The sequence below is a fragment of the Pongo abelii genome, chromosome 1 (assembly GCF_028885655.2).
Source record: "Pongo abelii isolate AG06213 chromosome 1, NHGRI_mPonAbe1-v2.0_pri, whole genome shotgun sequence".
Classification (NCBI taxonomy): Eukaryota; Metazoa; Chordata; class Mammalia; order Primates; family Hominidae; genus Pongo; species Pongo abelii.
In genome coordinates this window covers 39,148,914-39,168,306 of record NC_071985.2, presented here as the reverse complement: position 1 = coordinate 39,168,306, position 19,393 = coordinate 39,148,914, and the positions used below count along the sequence as shown (strand labels likewise).

The 19,393-nt window shown below is 41.1% G+C and overlaps 1 protein-coding gene across 5 annotated transcripts in view; it reads left to right on the top strand.

Annotated features, from left to right (window-relative positions):
• Positions 1-19,393, top strand: part of HHAT (hedgehog acyltransferase) — a 354,093-nt gene that overhangs the window by 9,702 nt on the left and 324,998 nt on the right. For 2 of the 5 annotated variants that reach the window (XM_054521192.2, XM_024251254.3), the window contains exon 2: positions 11,120-11,253. The exons of 2 other annotated variants lie outside the window; for them this stretch is intronic. In XM_054521192.2, the coding sequence (XP_054377167.1) occupies positions 11,163-11,253 (91 nt within the window). In that variant the 5' untranslated portion in view covers positions 11,120-11,162. Of the gene's footprint in view, positions 1-11,119; positions 11,254-19,393 lie in introns of those variants that run through there. One more of the 5 variants, XM_054521205.2, reaches the window with a different exon arrangement.

Genomic DNA, 19,393 nt, shown 5'->3' with positions numbered 1-19,393 from the left:
GCCAGCCTAGGCAACATAGTGAGACCACCCCCATTTCTTAAAAAACAACAACAACAACAACAAAAAAAAACATGTGGTGGCTCTTGTCTACAGTCCCAGCTACTCGGGAGGCTGAGATGGAAGGATTGCTTGAGCCTGGGAAGTTGAGGCTGCAGTGAGCCAAGATTGTGCCACTGCATTCCAGCCTGAACAACATAGAGTGAGACCTTGTTTCAAAAAGGAACCTGGAACCAAGTCATTGAAGTAATGGTTGAAGGAATCACAGATGTTGGTCTGGAAGAGGGTTTGGTTGGAGTAGATGGCGTTAATTATCTTTAAACATTTGAAGGAGTATTATTGGAAAGAAGAAAAAAGCCTTTTTAAGCATACTCAGTAATAGCATTAAAAACAACAAAAATAAGCATTGCAGAGTTTACTATGCCTGAGGCACTGTTTTATCATTTTATAAATTCACTTAATCCTGATATCAATCTTCTGAGGTTTGTTATTACTGTGTTTTACAGATAAGGAAATTGAGGCTCAGAGAAGTTATGCACCTTGTCCTAGGTCACACAACCATGAAGCAGCAAAGCTGGAATTCAGCCTTTGGCATTCTGACTCCAGAGCCACCCCTGAAACCATATCACACTATGCTGTCTCCAAGCCTTTAGTTCCAGAAGATAGAAGAGGACTGGTGGCAAAAGAAATCCACCCCTGTATTTTTTAGAAATCTGTATTTTTTAGAAATACAGGGGTAGATTTCAAGGGAAAACACAACAATCAGAACTGCTAGCCAGGCATAGTGGTGTGCACCTGGGAGGCTGAGGCAGGAGGATCACTTCAGCCCAGGAGTTAGAGCTGTTTGGAGCTGCAGTGAGCTATGATCATCACGCCACTGCATTCCAGCCTGGGTGACAGAGTGGGACCCTGTCTCAAAACAAAAACAACGACAAAAGCAAGAACTGCTTAGGAACAGAGTTTCTCTGCCTTGTAATGTTACTGGAAATGGTCAAGTAGGCTGTTATAAAAGGAATTCCCAAACTGGCTGGAGATGAGACCAAATGGCAACAGAGACCCCACTGATTTTGAAATTCTGATATGGGAACATAATTTTTTTCATTACATATATAACAAGGTAGGGAACAACGTTTGTGACATTTTATGTAATAAAGATCCATTGTGAAAGGTAGCTTTTCAACTAACTTTCCAGATTTTATTGATTAGTAACTATTTATAATATACCTGGTGTGCTAGATGTGTCCCCACCCCTTTCTAAGGTACCCTTGCTGCTCCTCCCATAAAGAAGTATGGTCTGTTTTCTCCTCCTCCTCGAATCCGGGCTGGTCTTTGGACTTGCTTTGACCAATAAAGTGTTCTGTGAACTCTGGAGCCTAGTCCTTAAGGGATGTTGCACCTCTTGCCTCTGTTCTTTTGGAACCCTGAAGCCCCACTACTGTGAAAAAGCCGAGTCTAGCCTACCAGAGGAGGAGCCCTGGCCTGGAGGAGAAGGGAGGTGACTTGTGTGAGCTGGCGCCAAATGCCAGACATGTGCCTGAGGTCATCGTGGCCCCCTCCAGCCCCAATGGAGTTGTGTGATGACAGAAGTCACATGAGTGACCCCAGGAGGGACATGAACAGAACTGTCCAGACTGCCATCCCACAAAATCCTTAAAAAGAATAAATGTTCATTGTTCTAAGTCACCACATGTTGTGATGGTTTCTTATGCAGCAATACATAACTGATACATAATATGTTGGTGCGGTTGTGGAAGTAGTGGGTATATATTTTAAACTATTCTGTAATTACTTTTTTCCCCACTCCAGTGCACCTCTTCCAGTCTATCTAGTCATTCTTCTGTGTTGGTGAAACCTTTCTGGGTTTGGAGAAGTGTTTCCTCTTAGTATTATGTGGGTTGAAGAATAAGTCTTTGTAAGACTCTTAAATGGGGACCGGGCACAGTGGCTCATGCCTGTAATTCCAGCAGTTTGGGAGGCTGAGGCGGGAGGATCACTCGAGGCCAGGAGTTCAAGACCAGCCTGGGCAACATGGCAAAACCTAGTCTCTACTAAAAACACAAAAATTAGTGGGGCAGCACACTCCGGCCTGGGGGACAGAGCAAGACTCTGTCTCAGAAAAAAAAAAAAAAAAAAAGACTCAAGTGGAGTTTGGAGGGAATTGTGATATGGGAATCTGGACTTGGTGGTTTTCTTGGAGAAAATCATGTAATATAGAGTCTACAAAATGGGGTTCAGTTTCATGAAAATTGAACCCTGGAAAAGGCAAAAGTCTCATACCACTTTTTCCGAATATGCTAGAATATTGCACTACTATTTCATTTTCTTTAAAGCCGTTGTCATTTCAGTGGGCATGTGCTTCTTTCACTTTTATTACTTGTGGTTTCCAGAGTGCTCATTTTTTCCTGAATTTAGAGCTGTTTCAATTTTACTCTTATCTCTGCATAACTGCTGCCTTTCCCCTCTTATTTCCAAGGTAAATTGGTTTGGTTTAGTTTGCCTTTTTCAGTAAATCTTTTAAGGAATGTAGTGAGTTAGATGTTTCATGTGTATTTTGATTACGTTTCATTGATTTAAATTTTTTTCATCATAGAGTGTCTAATGTTATGCATAACGTTTAAAAATTCTACTACATTTAGACCACTTATATTACCTTCTAGCTTTCCTAACGGATTGATTTCATTATAGATTTTGGAAAAAATGAATCCAGTACACTCTGTAAGACTAGTGAGGTGGCTGAGGGAAGGCTCTGGAGTTAAACTTAGTGGGTATGAATCTAAGCTTTGCCGCTTACCAGCTGTGTGATTTGGGGCAGGTTTCTTATCCTTTCTGGGCCTTGGTTTCCTCTTGTGTTAAGTGAGGTTATCAGAAGCACCAACCTCAAAGGTTTGTTATGAAGATTAAGTGAGATAATACTTGTAAAGTGCCTTTTCAGCATAGGAATTCTGTAAATAGTACTTGTTATAGTACAGCTATTACTAAAGCATAAGAAAACTCAGTAGAGGGAAATCTTCATTTAGGACATTAAGCAGTGAGTCAGTATAGATGACGATGGTGATGCTGGTGTGGAGGGATTGTTAGCTTTATGATGAGAGCTGCCTTGTTAAAGTCCTCTGGTGCACGTGAGTATTGGGTTATAGCCCATTTAGTGCTTGATATCAAGATTTAAAAGCGAAAAAATTTAAAATGGAAGTGTTGGAATCCATTAGTTGCCTGCATCAGAAGTAAAGCTAAAGTACTTTTGAAATGCTATTGGAAGTTGCTGGGGGAAAAGCATCTTGCAACCGTTATGTTTATGTATCTTTCAGGCTTTGGCAAGGTGCGCTGTACTTTTCTTCCAAGATCAAGGAAAAGGATTTCTGCCTGTATGACAGCGGGGCTTGGGAATTTTGGTTCTAATTTTTGCTCCATTGCTGGCTTCTCTGTCCGTGGGTAGATAGCTGCTTCTTCCTGAGCAGGATTCTGATTCCTGAAAGGGACCTAAAAACTTAGCCCTCCTGAGAGGATCCGAGTAGATGGCATCTTCGAAAGCAGGTGGAGTGTTAAATTCTAAAGTAAATGCAAATGTAAGTAGCTCCAGTATAGAAAAAGTTCTGTTAGCTGAGAGATTCTTGCCATTTTACAGCTAAGATTTTACTCTGTGGCCCTCTTGAGTTCTATAATTCCCAGATAAATATATTTTTTGAAATATTCAACTTCGGGGTGTTTGTACCCAATTTGGAGGTGGAGAAAGCTCCCTATGACTCCAGTCTGAATTCCTTCCCTCTGATTCCAGGGAAAACTTTGCTATGATTTCCTTTAACATCTAGTATTAAATGCACTTTCTATCGCTTTGTCCTCACTTGCCTCAAAATTCTCACTCTTTTCAACAACATTTAGCTTCAAGATCCTGTTGTCTTACAGCTTTGGAGTTGCTGTTTTATCTTCTTCATCTTCCTCTTTTTTCCCCCTACCAACTTCTGGACTAGTTTGATGCCAAGGACAACTCAATTTTTCCCCATCTGTGTGGCTTGGTTCCAGCACTCTCTCCACTTTCACTAAGGGCCTAAATCATCAACCTCCCTGCCTCTTGGGTCTACCACAGCATCAAGGGGCTGCTTTGTAGAGCTTCATTCGAATAATTTTATGTACTGGCTTGAAAGCCTGAGGTTTCTGCAGGAAATAAAATTTAAACATGAAATCATATGTTTTAAGACTCCTTACCACTTGGCTCCTGTTCTCCCTTCCCTGAACCATCCACACTTTCTCTTCTTTACAGTTCTGACCAGTATTCCCATACTGGGGAAGTGTTCTTAGACACATCTCACCATCACACATCCCCACAACCCTCCTTCACTCTTACATATCAATAGTGCAATCTCGTTTGTGTAGATTAGTCAGGTAGACTGCTACTTAAACACAGGCTGTGTCCCTATAGATTGGCTGTTTTCTATAGAAATAATACTGTAAGTGGTGATGACTTTTCTAAGCTATCTCACAGCTACCCACTTAGCTGATAATGTTGGTGCAGAACTGACTGCATGAAAACCGAAAAGAAACATCACTTACACATTTGAGTAAGAACCTCCTTGATTTCAGCCTGATAGCTCTGCCTAAAGAGGGACATGCTTGTTTAGAGTATGAGAAATGGGAACTTGGTAATTTTCTGAGAGTTTTTGGGAACCTCTAAGGGCCTGGACATTTTAAAAAGGTTCCAGTTATATTCCCAAATATATAGTTTTCCTTTTCTTTTACATTGTGTCATAAATCCCTTAAGACATATGTACTCTGATTTACTTTCTGGCTGCACAGCTGAAATAAACAGGGAAAACAAAGTAGGGAAATAATTTTCCTAAGATAAGTGGGCAAGTGTTGAAGGCCGAAAGAATGAGGGTCGTGATCAACTCAGTATACCACTGGAGGCTATATGAGTAAACAGTAAACTGTTTCTCATGAAAGCAGGTTGTTGGCAAACTGACAAACTGTGTCTGCCTCCCAGAAAGAATGCTGGGGGGCAGTCACCACCCAGGCACAGTGTTTCTTGTGATTAGGCAAATCTGAAGCCTGTTAGCAATAACGTGAACCTGTGATCAATCAAGCAGCTGACCAGTCGTTACCTCCTCCTCCCTGCTCTTTCTACCCAATAAAAACAAAGGGCTGTAGAAGCTCGAGGTTGCTGCCTTTGCTCCCTAGAAGCAGGGAGCTCTCTTCTTCCCCTGGCCCCTTCCTCTAAAATAGTTACTTTTGTTTTAAGTTTTCATTTCTGCCTTCCTCCTCCTTCCTTCAGTCTCCTAATGACTGTCTCAAGTAGTAACAGTAGTGACTGTCGTAGTGACAGTCTCAAATAGTAACCATTGCAGTCAGCTACAGGCAAGAGTTGAAAAGAGAGGTGTGAGGAAGAAAGCTCTGTTAAGGAGGATGGGTGAGTGTCTGTGTGGTGGTGGTGTTTCGAGGTGGCATTTGTGTAATGGAGAGGTGAAAATGAAAGTGGAAAGTACTGCCTATCATTCCCTTGGGAGCAGAGAGGTAGGTGGTGAGGAAGAGGCACCGGGCTGAAAGCCTGCAGGGTGGCCCCCGGGGATAGTTTGCTTGCTGTCCAGGGTGGCTTTGGATTGGGCATCAGAAGAGGAATGAGACATTAACGATACCCCTGGGGATGCCAACCTCCTGAAAGAGGTCCAGATGCACATAGGATGGGCACACCCCAGGAAGGTCAGCCAGATTTCTTTGATTCAGGGAGAAAATCAGGGTCAGGGCTTAGGTAGGCTCCTGATGAGTGAAATTCACTAACTAGTAACTACTAATGTTTGTTGAGTGCTTATTCACGGCCAGGCCCTGGGCTAAGCATTTTACATTTAACCCCTTCAACAATCCTATAAGAAAACATGTGGGAGGCCGTTATCTACCCAAGTGTCCTTAACCAATAAATGACAGAGCCTGGGACTCTCCCCGCACCCGCCCACCCCTACTCCCTGAACCCCACAGGTGGGTTTGGTGCCAGAATGTATCACTGTGCTGTCAGGTGGAGACTATTTGTTTCAATTCCTAAATTTTGGGGGTGAGGGGACAGCTAGTTTCCCTGCTTAGTTACCTGCTGTTTTGCCACTAGTTACTATGTATCTCTGCGTATATGTCTAGGAAACATAGAGCATTGTTGAAACTATGTTATTGTTTCATTGAAACTATGTTATTGTTTCCTTATACCACTGAGTAGAAGAAAATGGAGTTTCTGCTAGGGCCGCTTTCTGTGGAGTTTGCACATTCTCGCTATGTCTGCAGGGGTTTTCTCTGGGTACTCGGTTTCCTCCCACATCCCACAGCTGTGCCCATTAGGTGAATTGGTGTGTCTAAATGGTCCCAGTGTGTGAGTGTAACTGAGTACCCCATTAAGTTTTTCTGTGATGGCATCGAATGCCTGTTGATGTTCATCTGTCCAAGGCAGGGGGCTCTGAATCTAGTCCCTTTTAAAGGCCTCATAAAGTGGCTTAGCCATCAACCCCAGTTTGGAATTCAAATTCAACAAAAGCCAGATGTTCCTAGGAATCCCTGCAATTGCCTCCCATTTTGGGGAGCCTTTGGGGCCACTGTTATCTGCTTTCAGTCTGGTCTTTAGGCTCCTTCAGCCTGAAGTCAAGGTTCCAGAGACTAGACCTTGAAACAGTACAGGCACCTGTGAAAATCTCCCCTACCGGGAGATGGCTTCGAGGCTACAGTTAATTTACAACCCAGCAGAGCCCCAGATGTTGCCAGCCCATTCACAAGATGGAGCAACAATTCAAGACAAGTCATACGAACAAGTCATGCCAGCCTGCACTGCCTCACCCCATGCCACAACTTTCTTCCCCTTCTTAAACCTTTGCACTTTGCTTGGAAATTTGAAGTGGTTCCATTAAGGCAAGAGTCTAGACTGTCTTCCCCATTGCTAGCTTTGGTCTGTAATAAAGTCACTTTCTTTCTACCATACCTCTATCTTGCTAATTTGTTTTGCAAGTGGTGAGCAGCTGAACCTGTGTTTGGTAACGAGTGTGGGGGTGTGAGTATGAGTGGGTTCTGCGCTGGGATGGCATCCTGCCCAGGGCTGGTTCCTGCCTTGAGTCCTGAGATGCTGGAATGGGCTCCAGCTACCAGAGACCCTAAATTGGAACAAGTGGGATGGAAAATGAATTAATGAATACAAATTAATAAAAATTTGTAAAGTCTATGATAATCATACAAATGCATGACCAAAAAAATGTGGTATGAAAGCGCTCAGTGAGCCCACCCTAATTGTAAATGTTTTGAACTGCATGGTGGCAGGAGGTGCTCCTTATAATTTTTGCTTTGCAAACATTTTATTCCTTGGTTTAACCCACCACTACTACAACTGCCATCACTTGCTGATTCATCAAACTTGGGTAAATAATGATCTTACCTGTGCTTATTAATCTTTAAGTGTGTGTATAGCTCATGTTTATTTCAGTGTTTACTATTAGAAGTGTTTTGGTCTTTATTTAGATGTTTGATGTTTTTGTGACCAGAAATATGCAGTAGGAACTTACTTTTTGCTTATATCAATTAGCGTATTGTAAAAGTAGTAGCATTATACATTGTTTTGTTTAAAGTTAAAATTTCCAAGACCCTACTGGTGATGTTCAGTAAGGACTCACTGTACAATCCAGCTAAGAGCAGCACTAAGCTGGGTGCAGTGGCTCACGCCTGTAATCCTAGCACTTTGGGAGGCCACGGTGGGCGGATCTCCTGAGCTCAGGAGTTTGAGACCAACCTGGGTAACAACAACAACAAAAAACTAGCCTGGCATTGTGGTGCATGCCTGTAATCCCAGCTACTCAGGAGGCTGAGGCAGGAGAATTGCTTGAGCCTGGGAAGTTGAGGCTGCAGCGAGCTGAGATCATGCCACTGCATTCTTGTTTGGGCAACAGAGCAAGACCCTGTCTCCAGGAAGAAAAAAAAAAAAAAAAAAAAAGCAGCACCAAAATGAAAAATTATTAAACCGAATTTTCTAGTTCCCTGAGGATTAAATTCTTAATGCAGGAGAATTGTCTCAGATAGAATGTCCCTGAAAAGCATCTAATGGCAGGCCTTCTAAAACTTTCATTCAGTCTACAAGATCATTTGTGTTCAAATTTCAGTCGCCCATTTAGGAGATCAGCTTTTTGCTAATCAGATTCTTCATGAGGCAAAGAGGTCATCCGATGTATTAGCAACATCTTTTGACAGGTGAGACCTTAAATTATAAGCCAAGAAGTTAAAATTACCTTCCCACTAAAGGGAAGACTACCAAATTCCTGAAAAGTTGCAGAAAGGAGTCTTGTTATTCTAAAGATGAAAGTATTTAAAAATAAATTGTGAATAGAAATGGATAAAGCTAGAAGCAGTTCTGAAAAATAGTAAGGAACTTGAGAAAGTGGTGTTGAAATACTAGGGCTTAGGCTTGTGTTTTAAAGCATGAATGATTGCTTCTGGATCTCTTAGGTTGCAGGAAAAGTCCAGACCAAACTTTCTGGGTGACTTTTAGGTAATGAAATGGGGCATTCTGGGTGCAAGACCGCTTATTTCTGAAATCATGGTTTATCAAGGCTGAAGTTTATTTCCCTTCCTGCTTTGTCTCCCAGTGGCCTGAAGAAAGGAGTTTGTGTGTGCGGCAGATTCTAAGCCAGGCTCTAAGTCTGAGTAACTGTACACTGGCATTAATGGGATTGGCCATGGCAGAGTGGAGGGGCAGGGGCCTGGGTCCAAAGACTTGGCTTTGAGCCTTAGCTCAGTTATTTACTTATTTGTTTACTCATTTATTTAGACAAAAATTATACATATTTATGGTGTACAATGTGATGTCTAGCTATACATTGTGAGATGATTAAATCAAGGTATTAACATACCCATCACCTTACCTGCTTATCATTTTATGGTGAGAACATTTAAGATCTACTCTTAGCACTTTTCAAGAATATAATACATTATTATTAACTATAATCACCATGCTGTATAATGGATCCTCAGAATTTATTCATCCTGTCCAACATCTTTTAACCAACATCTTCCCCGCTTCCCCCCTAGGCCCTGGCAACCACTCCTGTGAGTTTGACTTTTTTTAGATTTCACATATAAGTGAGATCATGCAGTATTTGCTTTTTTGCTCTGGCTCAGTTATTTCTGGCTCTGTGACCTCATCACATTTGTCATCTATAAAATGCCTACCTCCCCTGTTCCACTTCCACCTACTTCACCAGGCTGTTTTGAAAACAAAATGAGACAATGTGTGAATTCTGGGTTTTGGCATGACTGTCACATGTTAGAAGTACTTGGTGGGGTTGGTGCGGGGGTGCTGCTTAAAATTTTGCTCTTATTTTGGCATCCACAATGAGACATACTTGAGAGGTTTAAGTAAAGCAGTAAAGGCCATAAATGGGTTTAAATTTAGTGAACTCTTTGTTACTTGGAACATTTGGAATCATTTAATTTGCTGAATTTTAGGACCTAACTTTCCCATACCTTCTCTATTACTTAGAATATAGTCATGGCTGCCATGATGGAGAGATCTAGAATAGGTGAGGCTTAAACAACCTAGAAATGCATTTCTCTTCCCTCTAACAGTCTAGATCTAAGTAGTCTGGGGCACTTTGGGGCTTGGGTGTGGTACATCGATTTGGGGACTGAGAGGCCTCTGTCTTGTCCATGTGGCTTTCACCTCTTCATCCACGGAGGCTGTTCCAATTCTGTTCAACAGGAAAGGGAGGGAAAGAAAGAGATGGCCACAGCCATGTCCGTTCACTCACACGCTTTTGAATGGAGCTATTCGGGTGTCCACACTTAGCTGCAGTGTAGTGTTGGTGTCCAGAGGAAATTTTAATTGACATGTAAGAAGAGAGACTGAATTCTGAAAAGGGGTAGTGAGGGGCGGTGGGTTACAAGCAGTGTCTGTCACAGATGCCTGTGGTTATGTCATTAACTGCCCTTTAAGAAATGTACAGATGAGGCCTGGCACAGTGGCTTGTGCCTATAAACCCAGCTACTCAGGAGGCTGAGGTGGGAAGATCACTTGAGGCCAGGAAATCAAGATCAGCCTGGGCAACATAGACCCTGTCTCCAAAAATACATAAATAAGGTGCATAGATGCATGGCAGACAGACAGGTGTATAGTATTCCATTATGATAATCAACTACAGGATGGTACTTGATTTATATATATTTTTTTGAGGCAAGGTCTCACTCTGTCACCCAGGCTGGAGTGCGGTGAGACAATCTCGGCTCACTGCAACCTCAGCCTCTTGGATTCAAGCAATTCTCCTGCCTCAGCCTCCTGAGTAGCTGGGATTACAGGCAAGCGCCACCACGCCTGGCTAATTCTTTTATTTTTAGTAGAGATGGGTTTTGCCGTGTTGGCCAGGCTGGTCTCGAACTCCTGGCCCCAAGTGATCCACCTGCCTTGGCCTCCCAAAGTGATGGGGTAACAGGTGTGTGCCACCATGCCCAGCTGATTTTAAGTTTTTATTTTATTATTACTTTTAGAGAGAGGATCTGGCTATGTTGCCCAGGCTGGTCTCGAACTCCTGGCCTCAAGTGATCCTCCCATCTTGGCCTCCCAAAGTGTTGGGATTACAGGCATGAGCCACCATGCCTGGCCTATAGTATGATACTTGAAAGGGACAACAAGGATGGTGAACCTGTTGATTTAGAGGTTTGGATATTGTTTGTACTTTTCAGACTTTTTGAAGCCATTTATTATTCACAGAGCACTGGTAGTCCCTTCTTGCTACATCCCAGGCACTGTGCTAGGGGCTGGTGAGTCAGAGATCATGGTCCCTGCTATCTGAGGGTCCACGCCACAGAAGAGACAGGTATATTATGCAATGGGTAGAGAACTGTCTGATGTATACTCTGATGGGAGGCTATGGGAACTCCTAGGAAAAGACCTGACCCCTTTGACAGGCAGGGTGCACTTGTGTGGTATATGTGTGCGTGTGTGTGTGTGTGTGTGTTGGATGCCGGATGGAGTAAGGTCACAGGGAGGAGGAAGCTTGATTGGGGTTATGTCTGTATCACCTTGAATAGTGATGGGTCTCCGGGAGTGTGAACTAACTGAATTGATGTTTAGATGCTGTTCTCTAGTGTCATGTTCATGGCTTAATGTTTTGTCTCTGTTTCTCAGAAACTCTCAGCGTAGGCATCGGGAACCTTCGTGCCAAGGAGCCATGCTGCCCCGATGGGAACTGGCACTTTACCTACTTGCCTCACTAGGCTTCCACTTCTATTCTTTCTATGAAGTTTACAAAGTCTCCAGAGGTAAGGCCCCAAGCTTTTCAGACCTCCTATCAAACAAGGAAACTCCTGTCAAAAAAAGGAACAGAGGTGGAAGATTCAAGAGGATGATCCAATAGTGTCAAGATGATGTGGGCCTTCATTTGCTTCCCCCTGTCTTGGATAGTTTGAATCAGTGACCTGAGTCCATTAAGTTTTCTACCCTAATCCTGGGTCTTTTAGGTGATGCTGTGGCTCGTCTTCTATAATTGGTGGGTTTGATTCAAAGGCTATTGAAGGCAGTGGAGGGGATTTGCATTCAGAATTCAAAGTAAACTCTTAAATTTCTCTTTCATCATTACTCCACTCAGACATACTAGACCTGGCCTCATTTTGTCTTCTTGTTCTGTCATTTTTAATGTGTTGCCTTTGTCTGAGTGTTGGAGATAAATCATCATCAGGTCACATTCCAGCCCAAAGGAAGGGGAATGGGGGCCCTCCTTTATTTTAGCGGCAGTTTGGCAAGGAGCACTAGTCACTCCTGCTCACACCCAATTGGCCAGCACTGAGTCCCACGGGCACAGCTGGGAGGCTGGGAAATAGTCTTTAGCTTGGTGGCTATGTGCTACCTAAAACTTTTTTTTTTTTTTTTTTTTTGAGACCTAGTTTCACTCTTGTCACCCAGGCTAGAACGCAATGGCACAATCTCGGCTCACTGCAACCTCTGCCTCCTGGATTCAAGCAATTGTCCTACCGCAGTCTCCTGAGTAGCTGAGATTTCAGGCACCCACCACCACGCCCAGCTAATTTTTGTATTTTTAGTAGAGACGTGGTTTCACCATGTTGGCCAGGCTGGTCTCAAACTCCTGACCTCAGGTGATCCTCCTGCCTCAGCCTCCCAAAGTGCTGGGATTACAGGCGTGAGCCACTGCACCCTATAGCTGGGACTACAGGAGTGCACCACCATGCCTGGCTTTAAAACTACTTTTAAAAAATAAAGTATATTCAAAATGGGAGGTGTCTGTTCTTACACAAACACCATAATGTCTTGATTACTGTAGCTTTACAGTAAGTCTTGAAGTTGGATAGGAGTCTTCTGTTATTTGTGTTGTCTATTCTGGGTCTTTTGCCTGTCTGTATAAACTTTAGAGTCAATTTGTTGATATCTACAAAATAACTTCAGCCATAAAATAAAGATGTTTATAGCAGCTTTATGCATAATTGCTAAAAACTGGAAGCAATCAAGATGTCATTAAGCAGGGAAATGGATTAATAAACTGTGGTACATTCAGACAATAGAATTTGCCAGGATTTTCATTGTGGTTGCATTGAGTCTATAGATTAAGTTGGGAAGAACTGACATCTTGACAATATTGAGTCTTCTTATCCATGAACATGGACTATCTCTCCATTTATTTAGTTCTTTGATTTCTTTCATGAGAGTTTTATTGTTTTCCTGATATAGATCTTATACATATTTTGTTAGATTTATAGCTCAGTATTTCATTTTTTGAGTGACAATGTAAATGATACTGTTTTAAATTACAAATTCTACTTATTTCATTGCTGATATATAGGAAAGCAATTGACTTTGGTATAGCAATCTTGTTATTATTGCTTACTAATTCCAGGAGTTTTTCTGTCAGTTCTTTCAGATTTTCTACATAGGTTATCATGGCGTCTGCAAAGATGATTTTATTTCTTCCTTCTCAATCTTATATACCTTTTCTTTTTTGTTGTTGTTGTATCGCATTAATTAGGGTTTCCAGTACAATGTTGAAAAAGAGATGAGAGGGAATATTCTTGCCTTATTCCTAATTTAACTGGGGAAACTTCTAGTTTCTCACCATTAAGTATGATGTTAGCTGTGGGTTTTTTATGGATGCTTTTTATCTAGTTAAGGAAGTTCCCCTCTATTCCTAGTTTTCTGAGAGCTTTTGTTATGAATGACTCTATTAGTTAGGGTTCTCCAGGGAAATAGAATCAACAGGCTACATATAGATATAAAAGGAGATTTATTATAAGGAATTGGCCCACACAATTATAGAGGCTGAGAAGTTCCATGATCTTATGTCTGCAAGCTGTAGACCTGTGAAAGCCAGTGGTGCAATTCAGTTCAAGTCCAAAGGCCTGAGAACTGGAGTAGCCTATGATGTCAATCCCAGTCTGAGGGCAGGAGAAGATGAGCCAAGATGGTCTAGCTCAAGTAGTAGCCAGAAATAAGAGTGAATTCTTCCTTCCTCCTCCTTTTGTTCTATTTAGACCCTCAATGGATTGGATGGTGCCCACCCGCATTAAAGAGGGCAATCTACTGTATCTGATTCAAATGCTTATCTCATCAAGAAACACCCTCACAGACACCTAGAAATAGTGTTTAATCTGGGCACTCTTTGGCCTGGTCAAGTTGACACATAGCACTAACCAACACAATGGATGCTGAATTTTGTCAAGTGTTCTTTCTGCATCTCTTGATCAGTTTATTCTTCTTTAGCCTGTTGATGTGTTGGATTACATGATTTTTGTGTTCTGTGAGATTTTGACTTTAATATACCTGCACTGGACTCAGCTGGCATTTCTCCTGTTTCATATATTGTCAGCTGGGGCTGCAGTCATCTGGGGGCTCGATTGGGCTCACTCATCCAGGGTGGCTCACTCACATGGCTGGCAGTTGGTGCTGGCTTTCAGCTGAGAGCTCAGCTGGGGACTGTCAAGTGGAGTACTATGGTCCTCTCTAAATGGCTTCATGTGGCTTACATTTCTTACATTTATAATGGGGCAGCTGGGTTCCAGCTGTTGCATGTGCAGCCTGGGAAGTTATACAGGTCACTTCTGCCTCATTTATTGGTCAAAGCAAATCACAGGGCCAGTCCAGATTGAAGGGGAGGAAAGACTGCACCTTTTTACAGGTGGAGCAGCATGTAGAGGAAGAGTCTGATGGCAGCCACCTCTGGAGTTTCTCTCTTCTGTAATGGGTGTTATACTTCTTTACCCACATGAGGACACTGAGGCTCAAAAGTATTACTTGTCCAAGGTCATATATTTAATAATAGAAATAATAGAGCTGAAGCTTAAACCTAGGACTTTACAAATCTATTTCTTGTGTTGTGGCAGCTTCTGGGAATGGGGCGAGGGGTTCCTTTGTGGATAGTACAAAACTTTTCTGCACCTTAACCTGTCCAGATGCTGTCATGCTGTGCATCATGCTGACCACTCCCTAGCCTGAAGCTTCTTTAATCCTTAATGCCTTTCCTTTTATTGTCAGTGCTGAAGTGTTTCTCAGGCCATTCCCAAGAAATATCTTCCTCAAATGCTTTTGCCAGTTTAGCTCACGGGAGCCAGATCCTCATGCCATGCCTAAGTATGTTCAACTGATGCAATGTTGAGCCTTCTTGGTTCCACATCTCACTTTCTAATTCAGGAAAAAGTGCTACTTACCCACATTGTAGAAGTAGGTCACTGGAAAAATTGTCTTTACTCTGAACTTTTTTAGGGCATTCGTGTCTGGAGCAAACGTGCTGCCTAGAATAGACTAGAGGCTCCAAGTGTATTTGTTAAGTGAAATGTCTCTGGTGGGCATCTGCGTGGCTACTCTCCTTGGGCACAGAGCAGGTATCTCATTCACTGCTGTCTCTATCAGCAGTAGTGGGGTTGTCACGTGGTTGGGGACAGCTGACTGATTTTAACAGCCTTAGTAAAATGGAATCTCTCAGCAAATCCACAGCAGGGACTCAACAGAATACCCCTTCTTCCCCCCAACTCTACCAAATTAGAATATCTTGAAGTCATATGGAAATATTTGGGGTGGTGATAGTGATCCGCTATGCTGGCTGACCTTGCCCCTGGTGCTCTGCAGTACTGTGGCTAATCCACAGCTATTGCATTAGGTTGGTGCCTTATGGTTTAGTAGACATAAAACTTTTTATGTCTCTGTTTACTTTTTTTTTTTTTTTTTTTAAATAAGAGATGGAGTCTTGCTCTGTTGCCCAGGCTGGAGTGCAGTGGCACAATCTCGGCTCACTGCAACCTCTGCCTCCTGGGTTCAAGCAATTCTCCTGTCTCAGCCTCCTGAGTAGCTGGGACTACAGGTGCATGCCACCATGCCTGGCTAATTTTTGTATTTTTAGTAGAGACAGGGTTTCACCATGTTAGCCAAGCTGGTCTTGAATTCCTGACCTGGGGTAATCCACTCCCCTCAGCCTCTCAAAGTGCTGGGATTACAGGCATGAGCTACCACGCCCGGCCCCTCTCTGTTTACATTTAATGTGAAAATGCAATGTACCGTGCATCAGAAGGCTTGTGTGATAGGCCTTGAACGAATTGATGCCTCTGCCTAAAAGAATGCCATATATTTTTCTGGCCATGTCAATTTAATGCAATATTCAGAATAAAAACTATTGAATTCCCATCATTGAAAATCCTGGTGATAGAAGGAAGTCACCTGTTTTTTTTTGTTTGTTTGTTTTTGTTTTTTTAAAAAGCACCTGGGAGGGGAAGTCTTTGACCATTTCAGTTTACCACCTATTCGTTCTTATTGAAATGTTTTATTTCTTCTTGTACCCATTTTGACATTTTATAGCTTTCTAGGAATCTATATACTTTATGTAGGTTTTCAGTTTGATTAGTATATTGTGGTTCTTAACTCTTATTTAAAAATTTTTTTGTTGTTTCATTATTTTATATTTTATCTGCCTCATCTTCACTCCCTTCATTTCCTCTTTCCACTTCTCCCTCCCTTCTATTTTTTTTTCTTTTTATTTGATCAATGGTGCCAGAGATCTTATTAATCTTTTCAGCATTTGGCTTTATTTTCTCAGTTGTTTCTTTTTGTTTTCTAACTCATTGATTTTTGCCCTTATCTCATTATTTCCTTCCTTATTGTTTCTTTAGGTTTGTTCTGTTCCTTTTTATTTCAATGTCATGAGTTGAATGCTTAGCTCATTTACTTTGTAAAGAATGTGTTTGGATTGTTGATTGTTTTTCTCAGATTTCTAGAAGAAGAATTATAGAGTAAAACCACACAACCATTTTTCAGGTGCTTACTAGACGTACCCAGGCTGCTCTCTCAGGAAGTCTGTGCCTATTAACGCTTCCAAAGGAGGAGATCCATTTTTCTCTACTACTCTCAGCAAGTTGAGTGCTCTTCAATCCATCTCAAGTGTATTTTAGTATATGATGTGATATTTTTTCACAAATAGATAACTAAACATTATGTCTGTTTGTTTGTTTGTTTGGTTAGTTTTAGACAGAATCTTGCTCTGTTACCCAGGCTGGAGTTCAGTGGCACGATCCCTGCTCACTGTAACCTCCGCCTCCTGGATTCAAGCAATTCTTGTGCCTCTGCTTCCTGAGTAGCTGGGATTACAGGTGTGTGTGTACCACCACACCCTGCTAATTTTTGTATTTTTAGTAAAGACGGGGTTTCGCCATGTTAGTCATGCTAGTCTCAAACTCTTTGGCCTCTCAAAGTGCTGGGATTCCTGGTGATTATGATAATTATGATGCAATCTTGATCATGTACTGAATTATTTTGTTAAAATTTAAAATTTATTTTTATTTTTTATTTTATAAAAAGACAAGATCTCTCTATGTTGCTCAGATTGGTCTCAAACTCCTGGATTCAAGCAATCTTCCTGCCTTGGCCTCCCAAAGTGCTGAGATTACAGACATGAACAAGGGTACCTGGCCTCACATATTAAATTTTTATATTCTGTTTAATTGATTTCTCAATCAATTCTTACATCAATACTGCGCTGTTTTAATTATTTTTGATTTACAAAATGCCTAAGTATCTGGAGTAAGTTACTAGTTATTGGTTCTTTGTTTTCAGATCTTTCTTAGGCTATTCTTACTGGCTTATTCTTCCAGATATATATTTGAAATTGGCTACTTTCAAAAAATCATTAGGGTTTTAATTAGAATTGTAATAAACTTATAAATTAATTTGTAAATAATTGATATTTTTATAATGTGTCTTTCTATCCAAGAATATATTTTTTCTTTGCTTATTCAAAATCTTTCATCACTTCCCTTAATGAAGGTTTGTGGTTGTCGTCATAATAGATTCTGCTAAAACTTAAGATTATTTCTGAGTCTTTTCCTTTCTCCTTTTGTGATTGGGATATTTTCCAAATTTTCTAGCTGATTATTTCTGATCTACACTAAAGGTATTTATTTTGGTTTATGTATTTTTATATTTCAGCAATTTATTGAATTCTCTTATGTTCTATTGGCTTGATCTTCCTTGTTCTTCTATTTAGATAATATCATCCACAGATAATGATAGTAGTTTTGCTTCATTTGTTTTTGCTTTGCTAGGACATCTAGAACAATACAATAGTTGAATGTTATCCTGTTTTAATTCTGACTTTAATGGAAATCTCTGTATAGTGAAAGGTTGAACAAGCTTTACTTACTTGTTTTTAAAAACTCATGTTAAGGAATCCTAGCCCCTTTAAATTGGCAGTAAGTGTTGAATTTTATTTGTTTTTAAAGTACCTATTCCTTTTTTGACCTATTGATATGATATTTTAAAGTTATCAGTTTTCCAGAGGCAAACCATACGGATTCATTCCTACTACAAACCTACTATGACCATGGTATTTTTAAACATACTGCTTTTTTCCCTAGGGCTAAAAAAAAATACGGATTTCTAAGTGAGAGTGGTTGGCCTGTAATTTTGTTTTGTCTCATCCCCAAATTTCAATCTTGATATTCTGTTAGCTTTATAAAACAACTGGAGATGATTCCATTTTTAAAAATATTATGGAACTGTTAAAGTAGTATATGAAATGTCTGCATCAGTGTCTGTTGTTATTCACTTCTAAGTTTGTCTAGGCATGAAGTCTCTTTGGGAGTAGATTCATTGAAAACTTTTCAGTACCTTTCAGGGTTATTGGTATGTTTTCATTCTTAAGTCAGTTTGAGCAATTCATATTTTTCTATTTCATTATTATTATTTTTGAGACAGTGTCTCATTCTGTTGCTCAGGCTGGAGTGTAGTGGCTCAATCCTAGCTCGCTGCAAACTCAAGTGCCTGGGCTCAAGTGATCCTCCAACCTCAGCCTCCTAAGTAGCTAGGACTACAGGCACACACTACCACACTTGCACACTTGCTTGGCTTTTTTTTTTTTTTTTTTTTTTTTTTTAGAGACAGGGTCTTGCTATGTTGCCCAGGCTGGTCTTAAACCCCTGGCCTCAAGCCGAATCTCAAAGTCCTGGGATTATAGGCATGAGCCACTATGCCTGGCTTGTGAAAATTATTTTCTAATGAAAAGCAGCTACCCTAGAACCTTCTGATTTTACAGATCCCAGGCACATCTTCTTTTATGAAGTAGCTATGTTCCTGAAAAGTTGCATATTAATGACGTTTTTATAAATGAAATTGTGCTTCCTGTTGATTTGGCGTTTTCATGTCACAGGCTTTTTTTAAATTTTTTTTAATATTCAGTGATATATCTGTAGTTAATGTTATTTTAAATAAACTCTAGCACCAGGGAGCCCTCATATTTAAAGAGCCTTTGCTTTTTATAGTGCAAAGTATTTATTTGAATCACTACTCCCTATTTCTTTGTTTTTATATAGTTGTTCTTAAAGTGGGATACAGCTAGTATAGCTGAACACATTCACCTTCTATCTTTTGTTTATTTCTGTATAAACCTGTGGCCTTCATTATTACTAAGCTCGATTTATGAAGAAAGGATACAGAAGCTCATTTATAGATTAATTCTTTCTTTTACATTCTTCATGCAATGTGCCAACCTCTCATGGGTCATGGGCTTTGTTAGGAAGTAATTTTTCCCACTGACTTTTGTGATTAGAGGAACGTGGTTGCAAGATGATCAGTAACTCTGGAGAACCCAGTCCAGGGTGGGAAAACAAAGGCCACTGGTCCTGTCCTTGAACAGGTGTCCTTGCTCTTGGAACCAGGTGAGCTGACTGAGTATGGCTGGGGCCACCAGGGGCCCTTCAGTTTACAAGGCTTGTGAAAAGACCCAATTGCACTTCTCCTGTAGGAGCCGGGAACTGAACAGCCTGTCTTGAAGCATTAACAGTGAGTGTTGTGGAACAGCCAAGGCTCCAAACATTCTGTTTGGTGATGCTTCACATTATATTTGGCTGTGGTTTCCATTGTTATCTATGGCCAGGGTCTTAGGAAACAGTTGAATCACTGTCTTCCTATTGGAAT